At 38.7% G+C, this 14189-nt stretch overlaps 1 protein-coding gene across 4 annotated transcripts in view; it reads left to right on the forward strand.

Moving 5' to 3' along the window:
- TANGO6 (transport and golgi organization 6 homolog) overlaps positions 1-14189 on the forward strand; it is a 199320-nt gene that overhangs the window by 72526 nt on the left and 112605 nt on the right. For all 4 annotated transcript variants that reach the window (XM_077888242.1, XM_077888251.1, XM_077888261.1 and 1 more), the window contains 2 exons: positions 6828-7334; positions 10911-10968. In XM_077888242.1, coding sequence (XP_077744368.1) covers positions 6828-7334; positions 10911-10968 — 565 coding nt within the window. The remainder of the gene's footprint in view (positions 1-6827; positions 7335-10910; positions 10969-14189) is intronic.

Here is a 14189-nt window from a genome sequence, read left to right on the forward strand (position 1 = left end):
TTGTTAATGTGAATCCATTTCTTGGTAGATTTACTTAGCACTCCAAATTTTTTATTTTCTAAGTAGTTTGAAGAAATCATTTTTCATTCAGTTTCTAAAGTCCTATTATATCACTGCCATTGGAATTGTCAAGGAGGTATTCACCAAAGGAATAATTTTTCTTAAGTTATATTGTTATTGAATTTAGTTGGCCTGATTGGTTTTTGTTTTTCTGGTTGAGTATTAAAAATAGTCTTTGTTTCCGTAAGTTGAGAGTGTGTTTTTTTTCTTTTCTCTTATTTAACACCTATAATTTTATGCCACACCCCAAATGGAAAGTAGAACACAAGTATTTCCATTTCCCCTTCTATAAGCCTGTTGTTGGGGGGATTGGCTATGTAAATTAGTCATGTTTTAAGAGAGATTCACCTGAGTGATGCAAATATATATCCCTTACCTACCTGTCCCTGCCCTTCCATGAGCCATCCTGACTCACTGATTACATCCTGGATTCCTCTGACTTTGCATTTAGTTAAGTGAACATAAACACGCCACTTTTGCCCTAGATCTACTAATTTTTTTCTGTTTGATTCATGAATTCATAAGGGGTTTCTATAGTAATGCTGAGCTTTCCATCTTTGTATTAGAAAAAAAGTCATGATTCTTAATTATGTTTTCAGACAGTCATCATGAGGCTTAGGGCTTTTATTTCAGAGTCTAGATTATACTATACCTACCCCCAATTAGAGTTCATCGTTGTTTTAGCTAATGGAACAGAGTCTAACAACATTGCAACCTTTCTTTCCTTTCTAATGTATGTAATTAAGGTGATATTAGAATATAGTATCTGGGAAGAGGAGTTAATTTGGAGAAAGTGTAGGTCTAAGACTGCTAACAAGATAAGTGTTATTCCAAACTCATTTTCTAAATTTCAGGGTTGCTTATCAGTAAAAGTGTGATGCTGGTAACTTCCCTGGCCCCCTAGGAAGCAGTTTCTTGATAATGTTGCAGGACCCATTAGGTCCCCTAAAGTGCTGCTGCCATGGAGCTGATCTGAGCTTTGAGGCTCAGGGTGGTGGGGCTGGGACTCAAACCCAAATTCTGAGATCTCATACTGCATTTTCTGAGAACATCATGGAGTAAACCCATTCAAGAAATCTTTATTATATGCCTCTTTGCCCACATGGAGTTCACCTTCTAGTGGCTGTGATTAATCCAACGAATTCTTAATTTTTTAAAAGAAGATTCATATTTCTGTATCTCATATGTGTTTTTATATGTTGCTCATTATAAAATAGGCTGTACTGCGCACTGACTTAGAATAAGAATACCACTTGTAGGGATCCCTGGGTGGCGCAGCGGTTTGGTGCCTGCCTTTGGCCCAGGGCGCGATCCCGGAGATCTGGGATCGAATCCCACGTCGGGCTCCTGGTGCATGGAGCCTGCTTCTCCCTCTGCCTATGTCTCTGCCTCTCTCTCTCTCTCTCTCTCTCTCTGTGTGTGTGACTATCATAAAAAAAAAAAAAAAAGAATACCACTTGTAAATAAATTCAGTGACATTATAAGTAAGAACTGGACATATAAACAACTCAGCTAAATATCTGAAGAAACATAGATGATATATAGAAATGAGAATACAAAGAATAAACCTAAGTATTTGTTGGAACTAGGGATTTTTAGGCAGCATTTTATTGTTGGAAGAGGCCCTTGGAGTCCTCCAAAAAAGTGATTCTCACTGGGCAGGATAAGGCATAATGAGAATTTGTATGCTCCTTAGGTGAGCCTTGCAGAGGCTCATGTGGGACTTTTTCAGTGTACACATGCCCTCCTCTGGCTGTCAACTTGGCTCTCATATGCTTACCTTAGCAGGCATCCTCCCTCCCACCACTCACTACCCTCAATTCCTTCCCTACCAGTCCAACCTCCAGTTCTTAAATTTGAAAACTTGCAGAAATTCAGAACAATTCTCTATCTAACTGGTTCATTCCTGATGCCCTGAAAGAAGTCATAGACATAGCTGACATAGCTCTGCATGTTCCATTCCTAAAGTATACCAGAGACTCTGGAAGAGGCACAGCCAGATAAAGAAATCTGTCACTCACTTGTGGGCTTCAAGCCTCAGGGCTTTCCACACAGAATTCTGAAGTCTGGATATGAAATCTCTGCTGAGTAGCAGTGACAGGAGTAGAAATGAGGGCTTTGTGGTTAATTCTTAATTTTGATATGGCCCTTGGTAACCCTTGAAAAATAATTAATAATTACTTAGTGGTTCCATTTTCATGTTTATCAATTAAGTGAATATTACTTTGTACCTCAAAAATTTTTTGAACATTTATGAACAAAATAGTTGGTATCTGCAGTCTTGGGCTTTACTGATTATTCTCACAGTGGGACATCTATAGGCTTACAAAGCTGAAAGAATGCATAACTTTAATCTTAAGCCTTATAAACTATTTGATTCAGAATCTACCTATGTGCCTATTATGATTAAAGAAGTTACCCAATTGAATAAGATGATTCCACAATGCCTAGGAAGTTTGAAAACTGGAAGAAAATATAGTTTTTTTTTATTAATAGACTATTTTTTTAAAAAGATTTTATTTATTTATTCATGAGAGACACACAGAGAGAGTGAGAGGGTGGGGGAGAGACACAGGCAGAGGGAGAAGCAGGCTCCATGCAGGGAACCCAACACAGGACTGGATCCCCAGTCTCCAGAATCATGCCCTGGGCTGAAGGCGGCGCTAAACTGCTGAGCCACCCAGGGATCCCCTAATAGACTGTTTTTAAGAGCAGTTTTTGGTGCACAGCAAAATTGAGCAGGAGGTACAGAGATTTCCTATGCATCTCCTGCCCCACAGAGCACAGCCTCCCATACTGGCAACATTCTGCATAGGAGTGATGCATTTGTTACTGTCAGTGATCCTACATTGACACACCATGTGTGTGTGATCACTCACAGTCTACAGTTTACATTATGGTGGTTCACGCATGGTATTGTAACCTCTATGGGTTCTGACAAATGTGTAATGAGTATGTAGCTATCATTATAATATCCCACAGAATAGTTTCACTTCCCTTAAAATTCTTTGTGCTTTGCCTATTCATCTGTCCCGTCAAACCCTTGGCAACCACTGATCTTCTTACTGTTTCCACAGTTTTGTCTTTTCCGGAATATAACTTAGTTGGGAGTATATACTACATAGCATTTCCATACTGACTGCTTTCACTTAGTAATATGCTTTTAAGCTTCTTTCATGTCTTTCAGGTTTGATGGCTCATTTCTTTTTAGTGCTGAATAGTATTCCGAGGTCTGGATGTACCACAGTCTTTTTATCTGTTCACCTACTGAAGGACATCTTGGTTGCCTCCAAGTTTTGGCAATTATGAATAAAGCTGCTATAAACATCTATGTGTAGGTTTTTGTATGGACATAAGTTTTCAAGTCATTTGGGTAAATACCAAGGAGCTCAGTTGCTGGAGCATATGGTAAAAGTATGTTTAGCTTTGTAAGAAACTGCCAAACTGCCTTGCAAAAGTGGCTGTGCCATTTTGCATTCCCACCAACAATGAATGAGAGTTCCTCTTGCTTCACATCCTTACCAGCATGTGGTGTTGTCAGTTTTGGATTTAAGTCATTTTAAGAGGTGTGTAATGGTATCTTGTTTTACTTTGTAATTCCCTGATGACATGTGATATTGAGCATCTCTTTATATGCTGTATATCTAATATATCTTCTTTGGAGAGGAGTCTGTTAAGATCTTTTGCCCATTTGTAAATTGAGTTGTTTGGTTTTTTACTCCTGAGTTCTAAGAGTTCTTTGTGTATTTTGGATAACTATCTTTTATTGATGAGTTTTTTGCAAATATTTCCTCCTTAGTCTGTGGCTTGTCTTCTTTCTCTTAGCTTTATCTTTTACAGAGTAAAAGTTTAAAAATTTTAAAATTTTAATGTGAGCAGGCCTGGTGGCTCAGCGGTTTAGCGCTGCCTTCAGCTCAGGGCGTGATCCTGGAGACCTGGGATCGAGTCCCACGTCGGGCTCCCTGCATGGAGCCTGCTTCTCCCTATCCCTGTGTTTCTGTCTCTCATGAATAAATAAATAAATAAATAAATAAATAAATAAATAAATAAATAAATAAATAAATCTTTTTAAAAAATAAAAAAATAAAATTTTAATGTAATCTCATTTATCAGTTATTTCTTTCATGGATTTTTTTTTTTTAATCTAAAAAAGTCAGTGCTATACCCAAAGTCATCTAGATTTTTTCTTATGTTGTCTTGTAGGAATTTTATAGTTTTGCATTTTACATTTAAGTCTATGATCCATTTGAGTTAATTTTTGTGATAGTGTAAAGTCTGTGTCTAAATAATCTTTTGGCAGCTCTTTCTGCCCACGATCCTGCCCTTGTACTATAATAAAAACACCTTTTTGCACTGGAAAAAAAAATCTTTTTCCACATGAGTGTCTAGTCATTCAAGCACTATTTGTTGAAAAGTCTGCCTTTTCTCCATTGTATTAACTTTGCTCCTTTGTCAGAGATCAGTTGATTATACTGGAATCACTGTGTTGGACACATGAAACTAATGTAACAGTGTGTGTCAATTATACTTCCATTAAAAAAATTTAAAAGATCTGTTGACTATATATAGGTCTCTTTCTGGGTTCTCTATTTTGTTCCATTGGTCTATTTATCTTTTTTTTTTTTTTTAAGAAGAAACTAGTGTATATAGTAGAAATGAAAAAGAGGCCATACACTGTAGCTATAAGTAGATATTCCCATTTCAGATGCTTAAAGAAAAAATAAATGTCCATAATACTACAGAAGCAATGAATGAAGTCTAGAGTAATGATAACACAAACTAAATATCTATTACTATCTAATACTAAAATATCTTTCCCAGTTCCACAGATTCCTCATATAATTGGCCCTTTACTTAGATAACATGTATTCTCTTCTCCCTTTAAGATATAGTAATATTGGAACGGTCACTTGTACACATGCAGATAAGTCAGCATATGTTGCAAAGCTAGAAATTTTACCTTCTGTCTATTTTGCATTGTTCCTAATTGTTTAAAAAAAGAAATCTGGGGACACCTGGGTGGCTGAGCAGTTGAGCATCTGCCTTTGGCTCAGGTTGTGATCTGGGTGGGGTCTTGGGATTGAGTCCTGCATCTTGCTCCCCGCAGGGAGCCTACTTCTCCTTCTACCTATATTTCTGCCTCTCTCTTCCTGTCTCTCATGAATAAATAAATAAAATCTTAAAAAAAAAAAATCTGAGGGCAATGTATGGTGAAATTCTACAGGTACAAACCTGACATGAACCTCAGGTTTTTATGTACTTGGAAGGAAAGTGTTGGGGAAAATAAACAGTAATAGTTCTGTGGATGTAGAGTTTAAATGAGAATGTTATATAGGTCCTACAAAAGTGGTTGGTTGGTTGGTTGGTTGGTTGGATAATGAAGTGAGAGAATGAGCAAGTAGTAAATACCCTGCTTTGTTCTTAAAAGGATTTAAGACCTGTAAGGTTTTCAGATGTCAGGAACTAATGAAGCCTCATATGATGATATTCCTAGTGTTTTCAAACAGAAAAGGATTATCACTGATTCTTGCTTCTCTACTGACTGCACATGCACTTTTCCTAGTAAGGCATATGGCATTATAGCACAAAGCTTCTGGAGAGAATAAAACCTTCTGTAATTTTTACTCTCACTTTCTAGGAGAAATCCTTTTGCCAGTTATTGTCCCAATCCTTTCCAAACCTATGATGTCCTTGAATGCTGACCAGCCTCTTTAGAAAATGTAGTTAAGAACTGCTTTATTTGTTCAGTAGAGACTTTGTAGGGTATCAGGTAAGAGTGTGGACTCTGGGATGCCTGGGTAGCTCAGCCAGGTAAGCATCCGCCTTTGGCTCAGATCACGGTCCAGGGTTCTGGGATTGAGCCCTACACTGGGCTTTCTTCTCTGTGGGGAGTCGGCTTCTCCTTCCCACTCTGACTGCTACTCCCCCTGCTTATGCTCTCTCTGTCAAATAAATAAAAAACTTTATTAAAAAGTAAGACTGTGGACTCTGGAACCATACTTACTGAATTCATATCTTACCATCTTCCAGTCGCGTGACTATGTATATGTTATGTTCTATGACTGTTCTTTGTCTCAGTTTCTCCTGTTTAGAATGTAGATAATAACATATGAATATGAATATGTGTGTTTTTGTCTGTCATATTTCTTTTTAAGACACTTACGTAGTGCTTACTATGTGTCAGGTGCTAAGTACTTTGCTAATATTAACTCATCTTTTTATAGTAAAAGGTACATAGAGGCCAAAAATACAATAATGCAATAAAAAGGATAATAAAAGTAAAAAAATAATCATCTTGAAAAGAATTTCACCATATGACTGCATATTAAAATCTGATATGATAAGAATAACTGTAGAGACAGTCTAATAGGTAAGTGGGGTACAAAAAAGGATGTAAAAAGGCTATTTACAGAAAAAGAAATGCAGACAGCCAATAAACATGAAAGGATATTTAATAGCCCTGGTAGGTAGTCTGGCTAATGCAAATTAAAACCATAAGATAACCATGTTTTTCCCACCAGGTTGTAAAAATTAAGTATAATCATATGCATCACTGGTGTATTTTTAACTCAGAAAAGTACCTGCACAGAGTATTTAATAAGTGTTAGCTATAATTATTCAACAATACAGAGTGCTAGACTATGCTGATTACACCATGAATAAGATATGCACCCTGACCTTCTTACTCAGAATGTTTCTTAGTGTTCAGGCATTATTAACATCTGCTATATTCACTTTGGTTTGGCATTTTTCATTTTATTTTGTAGTTGAAGTCATGTGATTTTGCTGTCCTGAAGCAATTGCTGCCTTTATTGGAGAAAGTCTCCAAGGTGCACCCTGACCCTGTCATCCAAGAACTTGCTGTCGATCTTCGCATCACCATCTCTACCCATGGAGCCTTCTCCACTGAGGTTGTCAGTGAGGCTGCCCAAAGTACCCTGAACAAAAAGGATGCAGAAGGAAAAATAGAAGAGCGGCAGCAAACCAGTCAAAGTTATGCTGATGAGTCTCACCTCAAACAACAGCAAAGCCATGAGAAATCCAAAGAAACAACCCTGAAGTCTCCTACTCCACTCATTCCTCAAGAGGTTAGTGAGCCCAGAATGACTACGAACCAGAAATCTGGAAGCATCACCACAGACCAGCTCCAAGAGGTTCTTTTATCAGCTTATGATCCTCAAATCCCAACCCGGGCTGCTGCTCTGCGAACTCTTTCCTGCTGGATAGAGCAGAAAGAAGCAAAAGTCCTTGAGATGCAAGAGAAGCTTCTCAAGGTGAGTAGAACACACTGGAAAAACATATGCATACAGAGTGGGGCAGTTTTCCAGGAGCCCTGACTATGTATCAAGCATGGCCCTGGACTACCCCTAGGGAAACTGTAATTGTTCTGAGGAGGCAAGACTTAGACACAGGAAAGACTTAGATCACCACCTGAGACCACTCAGTTGAGCATGAACAGTAAAAGAAAGGGGCGGATTCCCAAGAAGCCACCTATTTTTTCTGGGCCCCTTTTATTTGTTTGTTTGTTTATTTATTTAACTTATTTTTTAATTTTTTTAAAAAGATTTTATTTATTCATGAGAGACAGAGAGAGAGAGAGACAGAGACACAGGCAGAGAGAGACGCAGGCTCCATGCAGAGAGCCTGATGTGGGACTCGATCCCGGAACTCCAGGATCACGCCCTGGGCTGAAGGCAGGCGCTCAGCTGCTGAGCCACCCAGGCGTCCTTCTGGGCCCCTTTTATTTTTTTTTTTTTTTTTTTATTTTTTTTTTTTAATTTTTATTTATTTATGATAGTCACACACAGAGAGAGAGAGAGAGAGAGAGGCAGAGACACAGGCAGAGGGAGAAGCAGGCTCCATGCACCGGGAGCCCGACGTGGGATTTGATCCCGGGTCTCCAAGATCGCGCCCTGGGCCAAAGGCAGGTGCTAAACTGCTGCGCCACCCAGGGATCCCCTGGGCCCCTTTTAATAGGGGAATTGTGCAGAACTGGGCCCTCTCCCCATCCCCCAACCTCCACCTTCTCCCCCCATCACAGTGAAGAAGCTGTTCCTTACATTGGAGATGTATGTGGGAGAAAAATGTATGCTTAGTTGAGGATCTTTTCAGTTTTGTGTGAATTTTCCTGACCTCAGTATGGATTAGAGATTAAGAGCAAAGGATCTAGAGACTACAAATCAAATCCCAGGCCAGTTTCTTGGATAAGTCATTTACATTTTCTTTTTTTTTAAAGATCTTACTTATTTATCTGAGAGAGAGAGAAGAGAGAATGCACATGTGTGCACATAAGTAGGTGTGGGGCAGGGAGAGAGGGAGAAGCAAGCTCTCAGCCAAGCAGGGAGCCAGACATGAGACTCTATCATCATGACCTGAGCCAAAGTCAGACAGAGCCACCCAGGTCCCTTAAGTCATTTAAATTTTCTGAGCCTCAATTTCTACATCTGCAAAGTGGTACATACCAATAGGACTCACTTTATGTTGCAACATTTAGGGGAACACCTGGCTGGCTCAGTCTGTATAGCATGCAGCTTTTGATCTCAGGGTTGTGGGTTTGAACCCCACTTTGGGTGTAGAGATTACTTAAAAATGAAATATTAAAAAAAAAAGAAAGATGTAAAATAAAATGGTTCATGTAGGAGCATCTGGCTGGCTCAGTTGGTAAAACAGGCAACTACTGATCTCGAGTTTGTGAGTTCAAGCCCCACATTGGGTGTAGAGCTTAGTTTAACAAACAAACAACTAAAAAATAAAAGAGACTTTAGAGGGAATGAATGCAGCCCTGCTGATACCTTGTAAAAAAAAACTAGTTATATGTAAAGCACTAGTTATAGTGCCAGGCACATAATGAGCATCTAATAAAAAGCTCACTGTCATTGTTATCATCTTTTTCATATACTTTATTTTTTTAAAGATTTTATTTATTTGAGAGAGAGAGAATGTGATTGGAGGGGGAGCAGAGGGAGAGGGAGAAACTGGCTCCCCACTGAGCAGGGAGCTCGACTCAGGGGCTTGATCCCAGGATCCCAAGATCACTACCTGAGCTGAAGACAGATACTTAACTGACTGAGCCACATAGCTGTTCCTCTTTCATGTACTTCAGCCATTAGATTAAGAGTTATAATTCTGATTAAAAACATTTATCTATGGTCACTAAAGTATTAGAACCAATGGTATAATAATAATAACTGCTGTTGGAGCACCTGTGAAGCAGCTGATTCTTGGTTTTGGATCAGGTCATGATCTAAGGGTCATGAAATTGAGCCCTGAATCGGGCTCTGTGCTCAGTGCAGAGTCTGCTTGAGTTCCTACTTCTCCCTCTGTCCCCCTACCTTTTTCTCAAATAAGTTAACAGTAATAATAAAAATAATAACTGTTGTTTATTGAGCCAGATAATTGACATTATCTCCAGTTCTCATAATAGCTGCAGTATTGGTATTATCCCCATTTTATAGATGAGAAAACCAAGGCCAGAAATATGCCAAGGATTTGTTGCCATTGAAATATTCATAAAAACCTCATTATATATCTCCTTTGAGTAATCATCAAAAATATCCCATCATACAACTGTTTATTTTTTTTTAAGATTTTATTTATTTGGGAGAGTGTGTGTGCGCGTGTGCGTACACACACACACACACACACACACACACACACGAGCAAGGGGGAAGGGCAGAGAAAGCTCCCTCACTGAGCAGGAAGCCTGACATGGGGCTCTATCCTAGGACCCTGAGATCATGACCTGAGCTGAAGGCAGATCCTTAACTGACTGAGCCACCCAGGCGCCCCCATACAACTGTTTAGATGGTGAATGCTATGAACGTCTTTGGAATTTTCTTTAACTTATTTAACCTTCATCTTCTGTCCATGATCGATCAGGTCCTGTCAATTATTTTTCCAAGAAGTTTCTCAAATATGTATCTCTTCCTATTTTTTCCCATAGCCACTACCCTGGATTAAGCTTCCTTTATTTACATGACCCTCACTCCTTCCAATCTGGCCTTCTTTCCAGTTTAACTAATCTAGGCTCTCTGTAGCATGGTGCAGATGTGGAGACCGGCAGCATCAAGTTGGTATCAAGAATCACTGTGCCAGCAAATGATGCATCGCCGTATATGGAACAGACATCCCGTCCCCCCCACCAGATACCAAGCAAGAAGAATATGGGCGCATGGCCACTCCTGTTCTCTGGCCCTCATATTAGGGCCTAAATTTAATATGTTGCTGTCATAGCTTCTAGATAAGCAGTGTCCTCTGCAGTTGACATACCCTGGTTTGTTCCTAAATTGTGAGATAATCTGTTGAAAATAATTCATTACTAATGTCAGTTGAAGTGCCAAAATTTGCAAAAGGTTTTAAAAAAATAAATTAGAATAGATTCAAGGTTATCCCAGTAACATCTCTGTCACTTGCATTTCCATATACTTTCTGAGTGGAAGAGAAAAGGACCAAATTATAGCAAATATGCTGTCAATTGGACATAACCCCAAACTTGGCATCGTGTGTGTCATGACTGGTAGTCTTTCATGATACACATGAGAATGTTGTCCACCATGGGTAGTATACGTGGAGAAAATGTTCAGAATTTTTTCCCCAGATTTTGGTTTCCATGCCTACTTCTGGTATATACTTAGCCACTTCAAGAAGTATCTCCCCCTAACTTGCTGCCCTTCTTTAGCTATTGTAAAAATAGGACTTCAAACATATATACTGTTTTCTCTACAAAATTCTGAAGTCAGACCAATGTCTAGCTAAGACAAGAAGAAAAGCATTTATTCTTTTGAGGCTGCTGTAAGGGTCTCCTGCTTGCTCTTTGCAAATCATAGTGCTGCTCTATTTTGTGGTTCCAGATATTCTTGGAGAACTTGGAGCATGAAGATACCTTCGTATATCTGTCTGCTATTCAGGGTAAGTTAGTCCTGGTTAAAGGACTTTGAGTCTGTGAACCAAAGATTGTAGCATGTGTGTTTGCACAAAATCTCTAAAGTCATCAAGCCATCAGACTGTTGGTCATTTTGTCCATCTTCCTGCCTCCTAGTGAGGACTCAATTTACATCATAATAATAATATTCCTGGATGGTTCCCTAAAGATTCCAATAGAATTTCAGTGTCTGATAATGATGAGGAGGTCTTTATTATCCTATAGATCACAACCCATTTCTTCTCACTCAAGGAGGTAAAAAATGTCTCACACATAAACTCTCATTACCTTAACCTTTTATGTACTTGACTACTGCTAGTGTGTACCCTTGCTTTCCCTTTAAACTAAAAAAATCTGAGTATATAATATTTTTTCATCGAAATGTTTTTCGCAATAATTTTATTTCTTTTTTGTGATTTTTTTGTTACTGTTCTCCCGGTCTCCATTAATTTGTGGATTCCAAATCTGCAGAGAAATATCACAAACAGGGATGTTGAGAGTAGGCACCCTTCCTAAAGGAGGAGAATCAGACATGATGAGAAAGTCAGTTATCTCACAACTTCTCTTGGCTCTACCCAAAGAATGTAATTGTCAAGAGCTAGGACTCTGGGATGGACCACCTGGGTGTACCTCCATTCCTCTGCTGCTCAGCTGTATGGGTTTGGACAAATTACTTAATCTCTCTGGGCTTCAATTTCCTATCTTCCTTTCAAATTCCTATCTGTATTTAGGGAGCTAAATAGAAATGTAAAATGGTACAACTACTTTGGAAAACAGCCTGACAGTTCATCAAAAAGATAAGCTTAGGGTTACCACTTGACGCAGCAATTCCACTTCTTGGTATAATACTCAGAAAGATTGAAGACATATGTCCATGCAGAAACTTATATACCTGAATGTTCATAGCTGCACTGTTCATATTAGCCAAAAGGTGGAAACAGCACAAATATAAACAAACTGTATTTTATACATACAGTGGATTATTACTTAGTCTTTATAAAAATAAAATACTGAAACATGTCATGGCAGGGATGAGCCTTGAAAACATTATAAGTGAAAGAAGCCAGTCACAAAAGACCACAAATTGTATGGTTCCTTTATTTATTTACTTAGTATGTATGTATTTATTTATTTATTTTTAAGATTTTATTTATTTATTCATGAGAGACACAGAGAGAGAGAGAGAGGCAGAGACACAGGCAGAAGAGAGAAGCAGGCTCCATGCAGGGAGCCTGATGCAGGCTGGATCCCAGGACCCTGGGATCACAACCTGAGACAAAGGCAGATGCTCAACCACTGAGCTGCCTATATGGTTCCTTTATATGAAATATGCAGAATGGGGAAATATATGGAGACAGAAACTAGGTAAGAAGTTGCCTAGGGCTGTTGGGAAAGGGGAAAGTATTGGGAGCTAATAGCTGGGGTAAGGATTGCTTTTTGGGATGATGAAAACATTCTAAAATTGATTGTGGTGATCATTGAATAACTCTGTCAATATTATAAGAACCATTGAATTGTATACTTTAAATTGGCGACTTTTATGATATGTGAATTATATCTCAATAAACTGTTACCAAAAAAATTAAAATTTTATAAGAGGGGAAGGGTTAAAACTGTCAGAGTTTAAGCAGATATGATGATAAAATGTAATGTGGTAGATAAGATCCTGGAACAGAAAAGAGGCATTTGGGAAAAACAAAGATAATCTGAGTAAATTATGGACTTTAGTTGATAGTAAAATGTCATTCTTAGTTCATTAATTGTGACGAATGTACCATGCTAATGTGAAAGTTGATAATAGAGGCAACTGGGTGTAGAAAATATGAGAACTTTCTGTGCTATGTTCTGAATAATTCTGTAAATCTGAAACTATCTTAAAAAGTCTACTTTATAGAGGTTAATATTAGAATTAAATGAGTTAATACCTTGAAAGTGCCTAGTGCAGGAGCACTCTGGTCCAACTCTTGATTTCAGCTCATGTTATGACCTCAGAGTCATGAGATTGAGTCCAGTGTCGAACTTCACGCTCAGCATGGAGTCTGCTTGATATTCTCTTTTCCTCTCCCTCTACCCTCCTCCTGCTCTCACACGCTCTCTCTGAAATAAAGAAAATCTTTTTTTAAAAAAAGTACTTAGCACACAGTAAGTGTTCAAATAAGGTTAGTTGTTATGAATTTAGTGTTATCATCATCATCATCATCACCATTATATTACTACTGCTTCTACTGTTAGATTGCTAGATAATGTGGTGATACATGTTACTTCTCAGGTCCGAAGTTTGAGTAGGCAGGCTCTATCAGGTAGTTATTGCTATGTAACAAACTACCCCAACCTCAATACTTCAAGCACCAATCATTTATTATCACTCACGCATCTGTAGACCCATGGAATTGAGCTGATGCAGGCTGGGTTTGGCTAGACAGTTCTGCTTTGCCCTGCAGCTCTGTGGGCTGGCTGTGGCAGCTCTGCTGCACTTGTTCCTGGTCATCACTAGCCCAGTGGCCTACTAGAGTGTTTTGTGGTGATGGCAGAAGTGTAAGAGAATAAGAATAAACTCCAGAGGCTTCTTCAGGCCTAAGTTTGAAACTAGCATCTTATCACTTCTGTCTCATTCTGTTGGCTGAAATAAGCCAATGTGGCAGAGCCCAAAAGTCAAGAAGTAGAGAAATAGACTCTTTTTCTTTAGTGGGACAGACTGCCAGGTCATAGAACAAAGGGCGTGAATGCAGGGAAAAGTGAAGAATTAAAGCCAGTAATAGCAGTCCTTCACACTGATGTGTTCTGTTTATCTGCAAAAGGCAAGGTCCTCTGTGAGCACAAGGCATGCTTGGATCTTTATTGGCTACTTCTTTCTTGGTATAATTTTTGTATGCTCTGAACAGATCTGGCAGTTAAAGCTTAAGAGAGAGTGCAGAGGGGATAGCATACAGTGATAATGGCCAGAGCCTTGGAATTCATTCTTTATTCAGCAGACATTTATCGTGCACCTACTATATACTTAAAAACACTTCAACAGTTACTTGTCATGCCCAGGTTAAAAAGCAAAAAGAAAATTCCTCAAAGGAGACAAAATGACCACCCAAAGTGGTAAAAGGACAACTAGTTGAGAGCAGAAGCTGAAAGAGTAGGGTTTTGTTCTGTTTTTAAATTTTATCTATTTGAGAGAGAGAGCACATCCAAAAGAGAGCACACAAGCAGGGTAAGGGGC

This window comes from Canis aureus, chromosome 3, assembly GCF_053574225.1.
Source record: "Canis aureus isolate CA01 chromosome 3, VMU_Caureus_v.1.0, whole genome shotgun sequence".
NCBI lineage: Eukaryota > Metazoa > Chordata > Mammalia > Carnivora > Canidae > Canis > Canis aureus.